The sequence below is a fragment of the Impatiens glandulifera genome, chromosome 6 (assembly GCF_907164915.1).
Source record: "Impatiens glandulifera chromosome 6, dImpGla2.1, whole genome shotgun sequence".
NCBI classification, from domain to species: Eukaryota; Viridiplantae; Streptophyta; class Magnoliopsida; order Ericales; family Balsaminaceae; genus Impatiens; species Impatiens glandulifera.
The window spans coordinates 12,130,985-12,153,391 of NC_061867.1; the positions used below are offsets into that span (position 1 = coordinate 12,130,985).

General features: G+C 29.2%; 1 protein-coding gene across 1 annotated transcript; it reads right to left on the reverse strand.

Moving 5' to 3' along the window:
* Positions 1–706: 706 nt before the first annotated feature.
* Positions 707–13,863, reverse strand: LOC124943169 (glucan endo-1,3-beta-glucosidase 4-like). The gene is made up of 6 exons (XM_047483719.1): positions 13,734–13,863; positions 9,393–9,644; positions 9,299–9,310; positions 5,896–5,902; positions 827–1,062; positions 707–741 (listed from the first exon to the last, which is right to left on the reverse strand). The coding sequence occupies exons 1-6, from the start codon at positions 13,861–13,863 to the stop codon at positions 707–709; spliced, it is 672 nt and encodes a 223-aa protein (XP_047339675.1).
* Positions 13,864–22,407: the final 8,544 nt, after the last annotated feature.

The window sequence follows — 22,407 nt, forward strand, 5'->3', positions numbered from 1 at the left end:
GGAAAACCCACCATAGGTTTTTGTGATAAGTCAATGAGTTTACCAAACTTTATGTTATATAGTCCTCAATTTTTAGTCAAATTCAAAATTATGGAACAACCCAAAAAACAAGACACACAAAGTCACATTACAAAATCTTGATTATTATTTCTCTATTGTCTTCTAAATTTATTATTTTCTTTTAATTTCTTCAAAAGAAAATAAAAAGAACATTTAACAAATAATCAATTTGTTGTTTAGTTCTGAAGAATAAAAAAAAAACTGTTTTGCCCCCATGTATACGGAATAAAGATTTTCGATCATATTCCCTAATATACCGATTAGAGCTTAAGTTTAAATTATATCCCTTTAATTGTGTGGTTCTTAAAGACAAATAATAACTTAAACTTCAATACAAATTTTAGCTCCTTTACAAATTAAGATTTAATGAGATTCTTAAACTTGTTTTCTTTATATTTTTTCCTTATTGTATTGGATTAATTTATTGCATCTTTTGTTATAATATGTGTTAATATTCGTATGAATAATTCACTAAACATAGATAAAAACTTCCACTCTCGAATAATTCACTACAATTTTATTATTGATTTATTTTATTATTTCACATATACTAAAACACAATGTGAGGATAGTAACATAATGTAAGGATAGATTAATACAAACTAATATCCATCTTCAAATTGTGAATTGAACCAACTTTGAGTTTTTAAGGAAGAAATTCAAATTTGCATGAACCATGACCTGCAATTTACAAACAAATATAACCCAAATTGTGAAATCAAGAACATAATTATATGCATAATTAATTGATCAAATAATTACATACTTGGATTAACTTCAGTAATAAAGGCAGCAGATCTGAAAAGGCAGCTATTGTGATCTTTATGCTTTTGCTTTTGGTAATAGCTGTTGAAGGCATATGAAGCATGGGCCCTAACAGTATTGGGCTTGAAACATACTTGATTGGGCTGGATCTTGCTACAATCTGCACCATTTGAACAAGCCCAATTAAGCTCCCTTTGTAGCACATCATCTGGCATTTGCTGATCTGCTATGCACCACCTCGAAATGTCCGCATCTAACCATACACAAAATAAAATAAAAATGTTAAGTAAATAAATATAAATAAATAAATCAATAATTTATCAAAAAAATGTTTTACCTGACTTTTGAATAACTAATAATGAAGAAAAAAGTAACATTGGGAGCAAAACACTTATGATCCTCATTGTTCACTAGAGAGATAAATTAAATAGATTTATGTTAATTTGCAATAAAAATTGATTTATGTGAATTGTTTGTGATGAGAGTAGTCCACCAAATGAGATCTATTTATAAGGCTTAGAGAAGTAAGAAAAATACAGTTTTTTAATAAATTCATTTCATAAAAAAGTAAAAAATATTTGGCACATCTGCTTTTTAATATTATATTAATCTAATGCTATACCATTGTAATTAAACATTAATAAAAGAACAATAATTTAATAACTTATTGATTATATTCAAGCTTTTTGAAAATGATAACTATCTAAATAAAAAAAGAAAAAAGAAAAAAAGATGTTCCAAAAGGGAGAGTTAATAAATATTTGATTTTTGAAATCATTATGCAAATATTAGAAAATTTTGATTTATTAAATCTTTTATATTCAGAAGGATTTTGAAATTCACTATTAAACTACATTAAATCAAAACCTTTTTCAAACTAACTGCCAAAGTTTCTGTTTATATTTTGCTTAGATATTTTTTCAATTACATTTTAAAATAACAGTACATTTAATAAATATAGAAAAAAGTAAGATTTATTAAAATTATTAATATTAAAGAGAGACAAATACTTATATAAAACTTATTTATTTATATTTAAATATATCAATAAATTAATTTTTAAATAAATTATATATATATATATATCATATATAATTATATAAATTATATAATAATTAATAAAAATAGAATTATTGATTTATATCTATAAATTTATTTATTAAAAAAAATATAAAATAAAGTTACAAAAGAAAAACTTTTCAACCACTCTAATTTAAGTTTCATAATTAATTAATAAAATAATACATTGAGTATAACTTATACCATCATGTAACTTCAAAAATCTATATTCAAGAAAAAAATTGAAAATTCTTGAAATTTTAAGGTATTAGGATCTAAAAAATATCAGTTTTAAAGTATTAAGAAAGTACCTAAAAATATCAATGAGAGGCCTTTATCAAAATAATTTTTATGAAAATATTCTAAAAAATATTTTGATATAATTTTTTTTTAAAATTTTTAGAAAATGGTCTTGAGTTCAAAAATTATAAAAATAATTTTGAAATTATAAAATTGAAACCAAACATGCCCTAAAACCGACCCTCTTGGTCCTAGGTGCGATTTCTCTCGATCCCGGGCTAAAACCCTCGGTCCTAGTTCGGGATTCCTCGGTTTAGGTGTAGTTTTCTTTGGCCATGATGTGGGAGTCATCGATCAAGGTGCATGAGTTCTCGGTCGAGTGCGGAAATCATCGGTCGGGTGCAAAAACTCCTCGGTCGGGGATCAAGGAATTCTTCGGTCCTAGGTTAGCCCTAGGCTAGATTTTCTCAATCATGGGTGCAAAGAACTCTCGGTCTCGGGTTAGCCTTGGGTTAACTTTCCTCGATCCTGGGTACGAGGTGCTCTCGATCCTAGATTAGGCTTGGTCTAACCTAACCTTCACCGGTCGTCAAGAACATTAAACTACATGTTTAATGTTTTTGATTGGGCCTTGATCCGTTGATCCAAGGGAATGGGGAGATTTGTCTAGTTCCAAGGATCATTTATAACATCATTTTGATGTATCATCCGATCGGGATGATGTTCCATTTAACTCAAACAGTTTTGAGGTAAAAAACGGGTTTTTGATTTTAAGCTTTAAATGAATCGTAAGAGCTTGCAAATAGCTTCCTTATGCTTCATATGGTTGAATGAAACCAAAATAGGAACATTGTTTGTTCGTTTTTGAAAGAATCCTTGACAATGGTGAATCAACAAGATGAGAAAATATTGAATTAGGGTTTAAAGAGAGAAAAAAATGAGAAACAACATTAAGAATTATCAGCTCCCCTTGCCTTTTAATATTAAAATGTAATAATTACAAAGCAATCCTTAAACGATTATTTTGTTTACATTTTGGTATATGAACAACAATGTATTAAAATATAACCTAACTTAATAAATAGAATTAAGTTGTTTTACATCCCCTCCTCAAGATGGACATCTTGAAGATTAAATTTGTTCCTTAATTCTAAAAATTGATGGCAGTCTAATGTTTTTGTAAAAATATCAGCAAGCTGAGACTTGGACGGAATATGCTGCAACGAAATAATTCCAGCTTTAAATTTATCTCGTACATCATGACAATCGATTTCAATGTGCTTCGTTATTTCATGAAAAACTGGATTTTCGGAGATGTGGATCGCCGCTTGATTGTCACACCAAAGTCTGACTGGAAATATTGTTTTGACTCCCAAGTCATTTAGAAGATAACATATCCATTGGATCTCACATATCGTAGTCGCAAGACTACGATATTCGACCTCTACAGATGATCGTGAGACTATTGTTTGTTTCTTGGTTTTCCAAGAAACTGCGGCATTACCCAATCTAATATAACATCCTATGACTAATCGTCTTGAATCTGGACAAGAAGTCCAATCTGAATCTGAAAAACTTTCAAGAATCAAATCATTATTAGCAGAGTAGTATGTCCTAAGAGAAGGAAACCCTTTAGATACCTTACAATTTGCAAGACTGCCTTCCTATGTGTCCTGGAAGGTTTTTGCATAAATTGACTTAGCTGTTGAACCACAAAAGTAATATATGGACGAGTCAAATTTAGATAGATTAATCTATCAATAAGTTGTCTATACTTTTCCGGTTCAGCCAATGAGTAATCACCATCATGCATTTCAAGTTTAATGCCTTTGGACATGAGATTTTTTTTTTGCAGGTTTTACTCCCATTAGTCCAACATCATCAATAATGTCCAAAACATATTCTCATTGATTGACATACAATCCATTTTTGTTCCTGTGAATCTCAAGTCCCAAAAATAATTTAGCATCACCTAAATTTTTAATTGAGAACTTAGAATTCAGTTGTCTTTTAACATTAGAAATTTCATTCAAATTGCTACCTGCAATCAAAATATTATCAACATATAAAATTACAATAGTAACATCACATTATGCCCTTTAAATATAGAGCAAGTGGTCATGAGATGATTGCAAGAAACCCATCTCTAAAAAGGTTTGATTAATTTCAATATTTCATTGTCATGAAGCCTGTTTAAGACCATGAAGAATTTTGTTCAACTTGCAAACTTAATTAGGTTTATCATTAATTTAACCAAAAGGTAATGACATATAAATCTCATCATCAAGTTTTCCATTTAAAAAAGCATTATCAATATCGATTTGATGTAAATGCCACTATTTGGCAACGGTTATAGCAAATAGAATTCTGATAGTTACATATTTTGCAACCGGTGTAAACCTGTCATGGTAATCAACACCATTAATTTGACTATAGCCTTTTGCAACTAGTCGAACTTTATATTTATCAATTGAACCATCAAAATTATGTTTAACCTTGTATATCCACCTACAACCAACTGACTTCTTTTCTTTGGGCAAATTAGTAATATCCCATGTGTGATTAAGTTCTAAGGCATTAAGTTCAAATTTCATAGTTTTTATCCAATTAGAATTCTGGTTAGCTTCTTCAAAATTACGTGGCTCTGAAGAGTTAGAAATATTGGATAGAAACATTTATATTCGTAATCATGAGAAGAAGATGTAAAAGGAAATGTAAGTGGAGTGAAATTTGTTTGTTGATTTTATTTTCCGGTTGATGATTGGTTAACAATATAGTCATGAAACCAATTAGGAGTTTGTCTTGTTCTAGCACTTCTTCGATTATCTGATACAGGAATACGATTTTCGTTTGATGTATCAAATTCTGTATTATTAGAAGTAGTTATAATTTCATTTGATGAATCATCATCATTTTCAAAAAATATTGTGAAACATTTTTTTGTGGAGATTCATTAGTTAATTGTTTTTGTTGGAAAGGAAAAATATCCTCAAAAATCTAATGTCCCTTGATGTTGAGATCTTTTTTGATTCAATTTCATAAACAATGTAACCTTTCTTATCATATGGATAACCCAAAAAAACACATTTTTTGTCTCTTGGCACAAATTTAGTTTTGGATGGTAAAACATTCGCATATGTAACATAAACAATAAAAAATTCTCATGTATTAATATTCAGGTTTCTCATTAGTGAGCATAAAGTATGGTGTTTTCCAATCAAGAACACTAGTAGGGAGTTTATTTATAAGATGTGTTTCCATTAGTATTGCATGTTACATTGTTGACATGTTGCATTTTTGTAGGGATTCTTACATTTATCAGTTCCACTTTTTTGCTTAATAAAGGAAGATCTCCCTTTAGAACCAGTAGTCTTTCCAATGTTTTGTTCTTTGTAACCATGAGTACTGTCTCTTGTGAACATAACATTGAAGTTTTCAGTGCGCTCCATGTCTACCTCCCTTTTGATTTCCACATTTAAAAGGATTGTGAAAGCTTTGTGGATGCTAGGTAATGGATCTGTAGTCAGTATGCTGTCTTTGATATATTCATAACTTTCATTTAGACCCATCAAAAACTCAAGCAATTTGTCTTCTTTATTATCAAGAATCACGTGTTGTCCAACCTCAATAGAATTTGAGCTTGGTTGGTCCCTCTTACTAGAAGCTAAAGGTTTAAGTTCACTAAGTTCGTGCCATAACATTTTAAATTTTGAATAGTATTTTTTTTAGGGTTAGAGAACCCTATCTGATGCTGCTAATTTCTTTCTTAACTCCATATCTTCTTGGTTCATTATTCCTTTCGTAACGCCTTTTTAAGTTCATATTAGATTCAGAGTATTGAACTATATTGAACCAGGCTCTTACTATCTTCACCAAACTCAATTTATAGGAGTCATTAGAAAAATGTTTTCTTGACAGTTGCAGTCATGTAATTAGCCTCAGAGTTTCATTTCTTAAGGACATGTTTGGGAAATTCAAAATTTGAGAATGATGAGGTATGTGATTAATAATCACCTTTATTATTGCCTGTCATGCATGCATTCAAATTGGCACAATACCCAATACATTTTATTTCCCCAATACATCATAAATGTGATTTGCATGAAATATTTGCAACGCGGCGAGATAGTCCTATTGCAAGAAGGCTTTTAAGATTTAGGATTTGCTTGGTTTGATGTTTGTAGTCCCCAAGAAAAAAAGAGATAAAGAAAAGTTTCTGTAAAAATTGCCATCCCTATGATCCTACAAAGTGGGACTTGGAGTCGGACCTCCCAAACCTTAAAATAATTTGTTTATATATATATATATATATATTTAACAAGTAACTCGTTGTACAGTGGGCTTTGTAGCTAAATGGTGATCCTGACATTGATGTTAGGTGATTGATCCCTGACATCTTTACCTTTTATTTATTTATTATATTTTAAAATATAATTTATCTATAAATTAATTCATAATTATTATTAATATTTTATTTTATATTAACAATATTTATAATAATATATAAAATTTAATTAATATTTAAATAAAATATATAAAATAATGTAAATAATATTATTTATTTTAAAATTATATTTATATAATAATTATACATTATTTTTTATTTATTTCAATATAATAATACAAATTACTTATAGGTAAAATATAAAAATTAAAATAATAATAGTTTTTTTATATTTTTTAATTTTAAACTATTTCAAAAATTTATAAGAAAATATAAATTAATATTAATAAACAAGTTAAAATAGTTACATTTGTTTTGTTCGGTATTTAAATAAAAAATTTGATATATTATTTTTATATGTATTAATATTCTATAATCGTAATCTCGAGTGTTTATTCATAATATATGTTTATCACATTTTTGTATTTTTATTATTATTAATATTTTTTATTTTTTTTATATTCTCATAAAATTAGGTTGAAACCTATTAAATTAGATTTTCATATTTTTTATATAGTTAGTTTTTATGAATTTGTTTTTGTGTTGCATTTGATGAAAAATTTATTAGGAATTACAAGTGAGTTATCACTTTGCTTACAAAGAGGAGATCAAAATATAGTTCAAGCCATGTCATTGATTGCGAGTTCGAAAAATCAATTACAAAAATTTAGAGAAGATGGATGGCATGATATTTTGGACCAAGTTAACAGTTTTTGTAAATTACACCCGATCTCAATACTTGATATGAATGAGCATATGATAATTGATAGCAATGGTAGGAGAAAAGGAAAAGAAAAACTCATCACTAATCTTCATCATTATCGTGTGTAAATTTTTTGTCAGGTATAATAAATATTATTTCTTATCTATTAATAGTTATTATATATTATCTATTATCTATTAATAGTTATTATTTATTATTTAATGCTAGGTTGCTGACTTGATTATGCAAGAAATTAATAATCATTTTTCAGAAGTTAATATAGAATTACTTGATTGCATATAATGTCTTCATCCCAGAAATTCATTCTCCAAATTTGATATTCGTAAATTCATTCGTCTTGCCAAACATTATTCCGAAGATTTCACAGGCAGTGATTATTTTATTTTTGAAACAACAACTTCGGGCTTACTTATTTAATTTGCGGGATGATCCTCAATTTTCTTCAATTGAAGACTTGAGAATTTTTGCTCAGAAATTGGTTATAACAGAAAAAATATATAGTCATTCCATTGGTTTATCGATTGATGGAGTTGGCTTTAGTTTTACTAGTTGCAACTGCATCTGTTAAAAGAGTTTTTTCTGCAATGAAGACCGTGAAGACTGATTTGATTTGCGTAATCAAATGGAAGATGAATGGATGAATGATAGTTTAGTTGTATATGTTGAGAAAGATATTTTCTCAACAATTGAAATGAGTCAATATTGCAATATTTTCAACAAATGAAATCTCGTAGAATAAATTTGTCTTCTTTTGTACTGACTCATGGACAAGAATAATTTAGTAATTATGCTTATTAGTATTTTGTAATTGTGCTTGTTAGTATTTTTATGTAATTACCGAGTAAAATTTTAATTAAAAAATGCATTTATTTAAACGCCAAAAAAATGCTACGTTACTATATATATATATTTGTCCCCGAGAAAACATTTCTGGGTCCCACTGCCTATGATATCATATATTGGTTGAATTTAATGACCATGCCCCCACCTCAATTGGTATTTGGTCATGCATGGATGGGAATTCAATTAGAGTTAACTAATAATTAGGGGGAAAGAGTATGAAATTATAGATTAGAGTTGAGATTTTAATATTGCAATTGTTAATCATATCCAATTAGTGTGTTATTCTTTGATCAAGTAATAGAGAAAGCTATCAATAATCAAGATCCGAGTTCAATTAAGAAGAAGATTTATTTAATTACTAAATCAAACTTTTATCAAAATTATTTTTCATATGAGTAGTTAATATTTAATAACTTTAACGATTCTATGGGCTAGGGAAAACCCACCATAGGTTTTTGTGATAAGTCAATGAGTTTACCAAACTTTATGTTATATAGTCCTTAATTTTTAGACAAATTCAAAATTATGGAACAACCCAAAAAATAAGACACACGAAGTGGCATTAAAAAATCTTGATTATCATCTTTTAATTTCTTAAAAAGATAATAATCTTAAAAAGATAATAAGAAGCACATTTAAAGATAATAAGAAGCACATTTAACAAATAATAAATTTTTTGTTTAGTTCTGAAAAAAAACTGTTTTGCTCCCTCCATGCAAGCGGAATAGAGATTCCCTTAATAGAGAATCATATTCCCTAATATACCAATTAGAGCTTAAGTTTAATCGTGTGGTTCTTAAAGACAAATAATAACTTAAGCTTCAATTCAAATTTTAGTTCCTTTAAAAATTAAGATTTAATGAGATTCTTAAACTTTGTTTTCTTTATATTTTTTCCTTTTTGTATTAGATTAATTTATTGCATCTTTTGTTATAACATGTGTTAATATTTGTATGAACAATTCACTAAACATATATAAAAACTTCCACTCTCGAATAATTCACTACAATTTTATTATTGATTTATTTTATTATTTCACATATACTAAAACATAATGTGAGGATAGTAACATAATGTAAGGATAGATTAATACAAACTAATCTCCTTCTTCAAATTGTGAATTGCACCAACTTTGAGTTTTTAAGGAAGAACTTCAAATTTGCATGAACCATGACCTGCATTTTACAAACAAATACAACTCAAATTGTGAAATCAAGAACATAATATGCATAATTAATTGATCAAATAATTACATACTTGGATTAACTTCAGTAATAACGGCAGCATATCTGAAAAGGCAGCTATTGTGATCTTTATGCTTTTGCTTTTGGTAATAGCTATTGAAGGCATATGAAGCATGTGCCCTAACAGTATTGGGCTTGAAACATTCTTGAGTGGGCTGGATCTTGCTACAATCTGCACCATGTGAACAAGCCCAATCAAGCTCCCTTTGTAGCACATCATCTGGTATTTGCTGATCTGCTATGCACCAGCTTGAAATGTCCGCCTCTAACCATATACAAAACAAAATAAAAATGTTGAGTAAGAAAATATAAACAAATAAATCAATAAATTATCAAAAAAATTGTTTTACCTGACTTTTGAATAACTAATAATGAAGAAAAAAATAACATTGGGAGCAAAACACATATGATCCTCATTGTTCACTATTGAGATTAATTAAATAGATTTATGTTAATTTGAAAAAAAAAATTGATTTATGTGAATTGTTAGTGATGATAGTAGTGCACCAAATGAGATCTATTTATAAGGTTTAGAGAAGTAAAAAATATATTTTTTAATAAATTCATTTCATAAAAAAGTAAAAAAATAAAAATAATTTGGTACATTTGCTTTTTAATATTATAGTAATATAATGCTATACCATTGTAATTAAACATTAATAAAAGAACAATAATTTAATAACTTATTAATTATATTCAAGCTTTTTGAAAATGATAACTATCTAAATAAAAAAAAGAAAAAAGAAAAAAAGATGTTCTAAAAGGGAGAGTTAATAAATATTTGATTTTTGAAATCATTATGCAAATATTAGAAAATTTTGATTTATTAAATCTTTTATATTTAGAAGGATTTTAAAATTCCCTATTAAACTACATTAAATCAAAACCTTTTTCAAACTAAAAGTTTCTGTTTATATTTTGCTTAGATATTTTTTCAATCACATTTTAAAATAACAGTACATTTAATAAATATAGAAAAAAGTAAGATTTATTAAAATTATTAATATTAAAGAGAGACAAATACTTATATAAAACTTATTTCTTTATATTTAAATATATCAATAAATTAATCCTTAAATAAATTATATATATATATATCATATATAATTATATAAATTATATAATAATTAATAAAAATAGAATTATTGATTTATATCTATAAATTTATTTATTAATAAAAAATATAAAATAAAGTTACAAAAGAAAAACTTTTCAACCACTCTAATTTAAATTTCATAATTAATTAATAAAATAGTATAACTTATACCACCATGTAACTCCAAAAATCTTTATTCAAGAAAAAAGATTTAAGGTTCGAAAAATTTTAATCTCAATTTGCATCTTAGGAATATTTTTTAATAAAATATTATTTTTTGAAAAATATTATAAAAGTATGTTCTAACATTTTAAAATTAATTATAATAATAATAATTAATTTTGATCAAATTTCAAATAATCCTTCAATTTAAAATAATCAAACTGAAATTTGATTTAAAAAATATATATTTAAATTAATTAAAAATAATTAATTAAAAAGATTATTTATTTGATAAGAGTCATAATTTGATTTTTAAAATCAATAAAATTATACGTCTATATATGTATTTTTGACTAGAGTCTCTTTTAAATTCGGTGTTTGGTGATACTCGTGAAAGACCTTTTGCGCTATATTCTCCGTACTCGTTAAAAACGGTCTCTACTCTATAAAACCTTAACTTTTAAAATTTGGTTTTATTTAACTAATTATTTTTCAAGTCCTAAACATTCACATATTTTTTTTTATTTAAAATTGTAAAAACAATATTAAATATTGGTACTTGACGTTGATGTCGACGCTTAATGAGGAAAGTACCTAAAAAATATCAGTTTTAAGGTATTAGGATTAAAAAATATCAGTTTTAAAGTATTAAAAAATTATCTAAAAATATCAATGAGAGGCCTTTATTAAAATATTTTTTATGAAAATATTCTAAAATATATTTTGAAATAATTTTCTTTTTTTAAAATGTTTAGAAAATGGTCTTGAGTTCAAAAATTATAAAAATAATTTTTAAATTATAAAATTGAAATCAAACATGCCCTAGAATCGACCCTCTTGGTCCTAGGTGCGATTTCCTTCGATCCCGGGCTAAAACCCTCGGTCCTAGTTCGGAATTCCTCAGTTGAGGTGTAGTTTTCTTTGTCCATGATGTGGGAGTCATCGGTCAAGGTGCGTGAGTTCTCGGTCGAGTGCGAAAATCATCGGTCGGGTGCAAAAACTCCTCGGTCGAGGATCAAGGAATTCTTCGGTCCTAAGTTAGCCATAGGCTAGATTTTCTCAGTCATGGGTGCGAAGAACTCTCGGCCTCGGGTTAACCTTGGGTTAACTTTCCTCGATCCTGGGTACGAGGTGCTCTCGGTCCTAGATTAGGCTTGGTCTAACCTAACCTTCACCGGTCGTCAAGAACATCAAACTACATGTTTGATGTTTTTGATTGGGCCTTGATCCGTTGATCCAAGAGAATGGGGAGCTTTGCCTGGTCCAAGGATCATTTATAACATCATTCTGATGTATCATCCGATCGGGATGATGTTTCATTTAACTCAAACAGTTTTGAGGTAAAAAACAGGTTTTTGATTTTAAGCTTTAAATGAATCGTAAGAGCTTGCAAATAGCTTCTTTATGCTTCATATGGTTGAATGAAATCAAAACATGAACACTGCTTGTTCGTTTTAATCAATTCAAGAATTGAAAATTTAGTTTTTGATCAAACATGATCGGGATGACTTGAAATTGATTTGAATATTTTCTCAACATCCTTAGAAACATATTAGGAAGTTTTCTAAGTTGTTGTTTTTGAATAATAGTTTAAGAACAAAAACTCAATTTTGAAAATTTTCAAAATCAAAATTGGGTATTTCTGATTTAGGTTGATTGATTTAGTTTTAATTCGCTAGAAAACTTACAAATGATCCAAGAGGATCATTTTCCAATCAAGAAATTAGACAATCATACAATAGATAAAACTAGTCAAACTAAAATGTAAAAATTTCAATTTAAACATGTAAATCGAATTACAATATGATTGGAAGCTTACTATGAGTTCGAGAACACTCCTTAACTATTTTAGAAGCTTCCCGAATGCCTGGATCAAAGCCTTACACGAATTTTTCAAAATTTCAGAAAACCTTGAAGATCTTCAATGATAGATTCTTGTTCGGACTTGATTCATAGGGTGAGAGTGTATCTCTTGCCTTTAGTTTGCATAGAGGATGCTATTTATAGCCTCCCAAGGTCGGTTCAATGACCAAGTGGGTTCGATTTAGTCAAAAGACCATTGATGGTCTTTTGTTTGATCTCCGACCAATTGCCTGTATAGGCAATCATGTTGCCTCAAAGTGTAATGGAAATGATCACCGGAGTAGGGTGATCATTTCACCTTTTGAACGAAGTTAAACGATAAAGAAACGACAAAGTTTCATTTTTGAAAAATTAAATGTGGAAGCTTGTTCTTATTTGTTTTGTCGTCGCGAGGAAAAGGACAAATCAGGCGAAACAATGTCGTTTTAGGCTAATAATCGAACACAAGACGCTCCATCCGGATTCTGTGGCGGTGAGCAATCCGCGCGCGTTTGGATTGACGTCATTGGAGGTGTCCGTTTGCTGATCCAATGCTGTGCGAAAGCGCATTTCTTCTGTTGCAGCGGGCTACACAGTTGGCTACTGAGCGTTGGATGATAATTCAACCATCCAATTGTTGTGAGGCACAACAAATTCAATCTCTTCGGATTCCTGCCACAGCAAATTTAAATCCTTTTCTAGCCTTGGAGCTTGTTTGAAACTGAATTATTTTAATCCCTTTTTCTCAATTTTAAACCTACAAAATATTTTTAATAAATATGACATTTATTTTGCCTATTTATTTTATTTTGTATATTTTTGGGGTTTAATAAATAATTTATTTGGATAAAATGGATACAACATTTATCCTAAATTATTTATTTTAATTTGAGATAAAATGAATACAAAATTTATCCCAAATTATTTTATTTATTTTTCTTGGCTATTATCTTAATTAATTAGGATTTAATTATCATAATAATTAATCCAATTAATTAATTAATGATGTTTTGATCATAATTTTTTTTTATTAATTTTATTTTATTTATTCAAAATAATTTATAAATTGGGTAAGTAAAATTTTAGTGTTTATAAAGTGTCCCTCTTGAACTGAGTTTGATTACAACAAACTGTTTTTTTGAAAATGTGGGTTCGAGTCTGACATCTAACACTAAGTTTTTTTTGTCCAATTTATATCGTTTGTGTGAGGGTAATGGAAAAATAGAACATGGAGGAGGCAAATGTTGGAGTAACCCTCATGTAGCTGTGTGTAGAATTCGTTGAGATTTTCCAAGCATTGATTGATCTTGATCTTTGGATTATGTTCACAGATCTTAACAAAGTATCCGCAAAGCTTATGGGACGATGGTAAAGAAATGACCATGAATATTTGTTGAAAAATATACCTTTATTAGATGTGAATATGAATAGATTGTTAATGTCAAATGCATTTTTTAACTATCGGCCGATAGTATTTGGTTAATGTTTGTTGGGATGATCATATATAAATGATCAGGGTTATTGTCACTTGATGAGATATAAAAGGACATGATAGTTTGATAAAAAATTCATTTAAGTTACTAACAAGTAACATTTTCAAACGATCATGTGCTAATGATCGTTGAAATATTAATAGATATGTTTTCGTGAGAGTTGATGAATTTTCCTCACGGGGTTACTAACAAGTAACGCTTAGAGCGATCATGCTTAAATGATCATTGTACTATCAACAAATATGTTTTTATTGAAAAGAAATTTGTCACGTGAGTTACTAACAAGTAATATTTTGGCGATACACGTAAGTGATCGTTGTACTATCAGGGTACGTTTGGTTGGTGGTAGAAAGGGGTACTACACTATTGGTATATATAGTTTATGTATAGTATAAACTATACCAATAGTGTTTTAATACGATGTTTTTTACATTTTTACTATTGGTATAAATTTATACCCCTATATAATTTGTACATCATATTTGGTATAAAATAGTAACTAGTACCTCTAGGTACAACACTATTCTTATATAATCTAATTTTTAATTTCTGATTATACTCTTTATTAATACTATATTATTATATAATATATTAAATATATTTTTATTTAGTTTTAATAATATTATTATTATTATATATAATCATTTTTAATATTGATATTTTTTAAATAATTCAATATCTTAATTAAAAAATATTTATTTATTTTTATAAAGATAATTTTATTAATTATTATTTTATATATTTACTTATATTATAAATAATATTTTTATTTTAGTTTATTTTATTACAGTTATTAATAATATTTAAATTAAATAAACATAATTTATGGTTTACATTATAATTAATTTTTTTTATTTTAATTAAAATTACATTAATTATTAAATAATAAGAATACAATAATTTATAATAATAAACAATATTATTTATAATATAAAAATATAAATAATAAGAATAATAATTTTAAATTCATATTTATACAACATATGCTACATTCTTATACTATATATTAAACACAAAATTATAAATCATATACAACTTATACCATTTCTTATAATTCGTATCAAACATCAATAACTTATACAACTTATACTACCCTATATTATTTATATCTCGTTACGATTTATACCTCTATACAATTTATACCCTATATAATTTTTACCACATACCAAACGCTACCTCAATAGATAGATTTTGAACGTAAAAATTTATGAACTTGGTCACGTGAGTTACTAATAAGTAACATGTTAGAGTGATCATGTGTGAATGATCATGAGTACCTATTGACCAATAGGGTTTATTCGTTAATGTTGTTAAAAGTTTATCGTGGACGTTTGGTCAACTTGTCATGGAAGTTACTAACAAGTAACATATAGGGCGATCATATATAAATGATCGTGGTACTATCAACATAAAGGTTTTTGTGAGAGATGATAAGCTTGTCACGGAAGTTACTAATAAGTAACATGTAGAGTGATCATATATAAATGATCGTGGTATTATCAACATATAAATTTTCCTGAGAGCTGATAAGCTTGTCATAGAAGTTACTAACATATAGCAGGTAGGGTGATCATATATAAATTATTGTGGTACTATCAATATATAGGTTTATGTGAAAGCTGATAAGCTTGTCACGAGAGTTACTAACAAGTAGTAACATGTATGTGTAAGCACTAAAAATCTACACACTGAATTTATAAAATTAAAATAATTAATTTGATTTATTTTCATATAAATAGATCAAAATAATTAACCTTAAGGCCAAAACCTAATTAAACAATTAATTAGATTAATTATTGTGATAATTATATTTTAATTAATTAAGAAAAATGGCCAAAACAAAAAAATAAAATTATTTGGGATAAATATTGTACTTATTTTATCTCAAAATAATTTTGGAAAAAATCAAGGGAATTAAAATAAATAGATGAAATGAGGTACCCATTTCATTCCCAAAAATAATTTATCTAACCCAAAATTATAAAATAAATAAATAAAATAAATTGACAAAATATTTTTCATATTTATTTTTAATATTTTGTGTATTTTAAAAATAAAAATTAAAGCCAAAAGAGTGAAAGAAAAACCACTTTCAAAGAAACCCTTAAGGGTTTAAAATAAAAATAAAATCTCAATCAGGTGTAGCTGAAACCCTGGAAAAAGGCTACAGCTGAAACCGCGTCCATCAGATAGGCGTTGAATTTTTATCCAACGCCCCACACGCGCCCACGTAGCCCGTTGTAGCCGAAGGAGCTAGTGAGCGCCCACACTGCACAGGATCGACTAACGTCGTTAGTTGAAATGCCAATGGAACGCGCGAATCGCAATGTAAGGCTAACAAAACGCGAACGGAACGATTCGTGTCCACGTTTACACCCTAAATGATATTGTTTCATCCTCTTATCATCACCTTCATCGCGAAGCCGAATGAATAATCATCCGCAACCATCTTTGATTTTTCAAAGATGAAATTTTGTCATTTCTAGACGGATTGACTCCGTTCAAAAGGTGAAATGATCACCCTATCATGGTGATCATTATCCTACATATATGATCACAATCAAGACATATATCAACAAGTTAGATGAAGAACAACCAAAATGTCATTAATGACTTTTGGATGATTCGATCCACTTGAAGCCCTCAACTGACTCCGGGAGGCTATAAATAGCTTCCCTCAACAATTTCAAAGCCAAGAGATAAGATTTCAAGCCTAAAATCGGAATAAATCAAAATCGGCCATTGAAGCTCAAAGCTTCAGATTTTTCGAAATTTTTATGGAAGGCTCTAAAGCTTGGATACATGTATCCCAAAAGTTCCCCTAAGGTCTAAGGAGTGTTCTCCAATCATTTATATACTTCCAATCATAATTTAATTCATACTTCTAGTTTGAAATTGAAATTTTAATATTTCTGTTTTTATAAGTTTACTATCCGATTGTTGAATTTTAGGATTGAAAATCAATTCTAGGATTATTTCCAAGCTTTCCATTTAGGTTAGAATCAATCAATCATTATAAATAGAAAAACTCAAATTTGAATTTTAAAAACCAAAAATCAGGTTTGCTATTCTTGGACTAATCCTTAAGAACATCCGCTCAAAAATCTTCCCAACATGTTTATAATAATTTTGGACAACTATTTGAATCATGTTGGGTCCAAATGAACTTCCCGTATTTTTTTGGTACCAATTAAATATATTATGTAGAAATACAAAGGTTTTAATTTGTTATTCTTAAAATATCTTAGGTTTTTTTAAGTAATTTAAACATTTAGGATAATAAAAAATTTGTTATCATTTTCAATTATAATTATATATTAATGAAATTTTAAATAAAATTGAAGTTTAAAAAAATAAAATTTTTGCTTCTTATATATGTATACATATTCAAAATTACCCCCAATTAATTAATTAATTTAAGTAGCCATGGTTTAGTTAGTTAATTAGTTTTATCCTATAGTTTAGTTAGTTAGACATTATTTAGGTTGTTATTTGATTATTGGTTAATTAGTTAGTTAGTTTTTAGATAATTAATTAATTAAAAGATAAATGTTTTTAATTACTCTTAATTGATTTAAATTTAAATGAATCTTTCCCTTAATTGATTATAGATTTTATTGTATTAAAAATTTGTGTGGCCTACTTTTTAGGTTAAGGGAAGATGTAAAGACCATCGTGTAAAAGGGGATCTCAAAGAATCCATGTCTCAAGAGGAAACCCTAGGCCCATTCACATGGAGTCCCAATGAATATTACTCAAAGATGAAACAAAGGCCCATTCAAAATGGGTCCAATGGATCAAATGAAGAAGGGATAACTCAAGACCCATTCAAATTCAAGTCCATAACAATTTTTAATTTAATTTTATTTATTATCCTAAATGTTTAAATTACTCCAAAAAAAAAACTAGGATATTTTAAGAATAACAAATTAAAACCTTTGTATTTCTATCTAAGTTCAATTTATCACCTTAACTTTATTGATAGCAAAAATTCGAAATCAATTAAATCTAGTCATTAAGAAATTCTAAATCTAATTAATTCTGAAATAATTCACCTCAAGATCCTACGAAGTCACACATTTTCAAAGACTCGAAATTATTTAAAGAATAAACTATAAAATTGGGATGTAAAAATTGAGTGTTTACAAAATACCCCTCTAGGACAAAGTTTGTAGAAAACACTCGGGTTCGGAAGACGCATGTCCGAGCTTGAGACATAGGCGCTCCATTTTAGAAATACTAATTTATAGTTTATTTCGAATTTCTCGAAAAATGAAAAGTGAACAAACCCGATGAGCCACACGGGAGACTCGTGTAAAATTCCTTCACTCTTTGTTGTTGCCTTGTCATGCACACATTGATGACTTGTCGTTGATAATTTTGTCATGCACGCATTGATGGTTGGTTATGGATTGTTTCGTCATGCACATTTCAACTCGGTTTTTACCTTTTCAAATTATGCATGCAAAACTTCAATTTAGGGCTTACCAATTAGGGTTTCTCTATAAAAAAAACTTCAAAATTATGAAACCGATGATTTATTTTCCCCTAAATTCATGACAAGAACAAGTCTCCATAAATTCATGTATAAGAATAAGTCTTTCTAATTCAAGAACAAGTTGGGCTATGGTTGGAATTAATTAAAATAATTCCATAATAAACTTAAATCATAAACTATAATATATAGTTCTTCATTCTTGTTCCCGAGATATGAAATATGAAAGACAAAAGCAGAATATATATACCAGAATGTATATACATGGATCCTTAGACATGATTAGATGAGATGGTCTTTCAAAAGGGCATAAATCTTTTAGCCTTATTTCTACTAGTGATTGAGAGAGAGAGAGTGAGTGATAAAAATAAGTTCATTCTTATTTTTTATCAACAAACCTCTCTTTTATAATTTCTTCTTCCTTTTGGGGCTGCCTCATTACGCTAATTTCTAATTTGGCCCCTCATTAAATTAGAAATACCGCAAGATATCCACAATTTAATATTCATAACAATAACGTCCTTAAGTCAAATCCCAAACATCCTTAGATCAAATAATATTGACTTATTATAATCAATGACCATATATATCCATTTAAATATATAAATGTCCCTTTAAATTCTAACATGCGATCGTATACTCATCTAGTACTTTGATTACATCTCCTTTGAAGTGTCCATCATTGTCTGAAATCAAGTTATGTAGGACTCTATATCTTGCAATGATATTGTTGCGTATGAACTTAGCAACATGTGAGGACTTCAGGACCCTGTATGATTGCGCTTCGACGCATTTTGTGAAGTAGTCGATAGCCACAAGGATGAATTCGTATTCGTTGGAAGCATGAGGATAGATCTTCAAAATGATATATATCCTCCAAGTTGAAAATGGTCATGGAGAGATCATGTTGTACAATATCAATGTTGGAGTGTGCTTTAAGTTTGTGTAGACTTGACACTGATGACACTTCTTCACGTATGTTATGCATTCTTGCTCCATGTTTTGTGGGTCACATGTTCCTACGTGTACTTCCTCCATGATCTTCAATGCTTGAGGTTGATCAGTACACAAAATGTTCAGGTCGTCAAATGATCTTCAATAAAGCTTCTCTACTAGTAGCACATAGTTGATCGCTTATTGGCAAAGCGCTCTCTTTTCCTTCTTATGAAAGTGTAAAGGATATTGACCATGCTCTATGTAGTTCTATAGAGGTTCGAAACCATGCTTGAGTATCCACTTTATTATTGGATATCCCTTTCTTCTCGAAGTCTTTTCTTTGCTTCTGACGTATTTTTAAAAGCTTGATCTTGATGCCTTCTAGGATCCAAGTTATGGTTGCTAACGTGGCCAAAGAGCCTGCAAATTGGTTTTAACTTCTCAGAGCATGTGTAAATGTTACATGTTCTAACTTAACTATTAGCTTGGATAAATGGATGGTAAGGCTTTATATTCTCTCCTTTGACTTACCATTCACCATTAGCTTGTGAAATGACCAAATTGGAGTCTCCTACCACTTCTAAGAGACTGGCGCCTTTCTCATGTGCTATCTTTAGTCTCGATAGACATGGCTCGTACTCTGCATCATTGTTTATCACATGATACTCAATCTTGACTAAGATAGGGTTGTATGTTCCTATCGGATCGATCAACAGAATACTGATACCGTAACCTTGTTTGCCTAAAGCTCCGTTGAATAACAACTTCCAGGTTGAAGGGTTTATTGTCATAACTTCATAATTTAGGAATCTAACTCCACGTCGTCTTCAACTTCAATTGGTTGGTCTGCGAGGAAGTCTGCTACGACACTTCCTTTGATGGATTTATGCACTATGTACTCAATGTCATATTTCGAGAATCATCATTCACTTGGCTAACCTTGGTGACATCAACGTCTTCTGGAATAGATGTCTGATTGGATCGAGTCTAGGGACTAGCTTAATAGTATGTTCTTGCATGTAATGCCTTAATCACTTTGTTAGCCATGCAAGTGCCCAACATACCTTTTCCACAAGTGAATAGTTAAGCTCATATCTATTCATGCGCTTACTAATGTAATCAACTGCAACTTGAGTCTTTTCCTCGTTCTTTTGGGCTAGAAGGCTACCTATCGCGATTTTTGTGACTGTCAGATACAAAATTAGAGGAACTCATGGCCTTGTTCGCATTAAGATGGAGGATTCTTCAAGTACTCATTGATCTTCTCGAATGCATTCTGACAAGCGTCATCTCAAATGAACTTTTCATTTTTTTAAGAGTTTGAAAAGTGGATCGCATGTCATGATCAACTTGTTTATGAAGGAACTTATGTATTGAACCCTTCCTAGAAAGCATATGACCTCTCTTTCGCTCCGTGGAGGAGGCATAGTCGTGATTGCTTTAATTTTTCTAGGGTCTACTTCAATCCCTCGTTGTGTGATGAGAAAGCCTAACATTTTTTCTGCGATTACTCTAAATGTGCACTTCTTTGGGTTGAGTCGAGCTATAACTTCTTGATTCGTTGTAAAGATTTATCGAGGATTTGGATATGACCTTCTCGGTCCCTCGACTTGTGGCTCCATGTCATGAAGAAACATTGTGGTAGCTTGTTGGTATGTTGCTCCAGTATTCTTCAATCCGAAAGACATAACTCTATAGAAAAACGTTCCAACTTCAGTGATGAACGTTGTCTTCTTTTTGTCCTCTGAGTCCATGAGAACTTGATTGTAGCTAGAAAAACCGTCCATGAAGGAAAGGAGTTGGTGTCCTACTACGTGATCCACTAGCACGTCGATGTGCGGCAATGGAAAACTATCTTTGGGACTTTCTTTGTTAAGATCGTGATAGTCAACACATACACGAAATTTTCCATCTTTCTTCGCGACAAAAACAACATTGATGACCTACTCTAGATAGTCTACCACTTCGAGGAAGCCTACGTCGAGCTGCTTCTGAAATTATTCTTTAATCTTGTCCATGATATTTCCTTCATCCTTCGGAGCTTCTGTTTGACCGGCTTTGCGTCCTCGTACAGTGGTATGCGATACTTGACATATCCTTATAAGACTAAGCTAAGACATATTTGTTAAGCTTAAGCAACTTAGTTAAACTTTAACGTTCAATGTCAGTCAAACTCTTTTCGATTATGACAATCTGAGGATATTCTTTAGTATTAAGATTTATCTCAATTGTGTCCTCTATCGTGGATATCTCCTTTTGGTTGTCTAAATAATGTTGTATATCATAAGTTAGTTCAGACTCGAAGGTTTCCTCCAAGGGTTATCAGAAACAACATCTTCATTAAGCAAAAAAATTGTTCAAAGAGTTAGAAAAAGAAACCTATTCAGGAATTGGATCTATAGGATCAAAAGAAGTTACGATAAAGTCTTTAGAAAAAGTTTGAATAATGTTAGGATTGTCTTTAGAAGTGATTGCGCGTTTGATGTTGAGCGCATATCTAGTTAGATAAGGATCACCGTCATCACTTTCAGTAGCATCATCGCTTTTATTGTCCGAGTGGATTAATTTTTCTGGCCTGAGAGACTTAGAAGTTCTTGCACAAGCGCCTTCTTCAGACTTGGATTCACGCTCTCGAAAAAGGTCATGCATTCCTTATAGTAAGTCTTGTTAATCATCTGATCGTCATTTGATTTTTCCATGCCTTAGCCAATTTTTAAAGGACCTCTCACGGTCTTTGTGAGTCTTCTTAATCTAGGTTGGGCATTTTTGTAATGTAGTTTGTGACTTATTTTATCCTAAGTAGAATTATAATCCTTTGAACTTAAAATTAATTTTAGGATTTATATTTTGTTTAACCTTAGTCATTAAATCACATTAAAAATGAAATTCTAAAAAATAAGTAGACTTAGGTTAACTTTTAATGTTCTTGATATTAAAAAGATACCTTAGTATATTTTGTTCCTAAAACCCTCTAATTTTATGTGCTAACCTCTTAGGTCTTTAA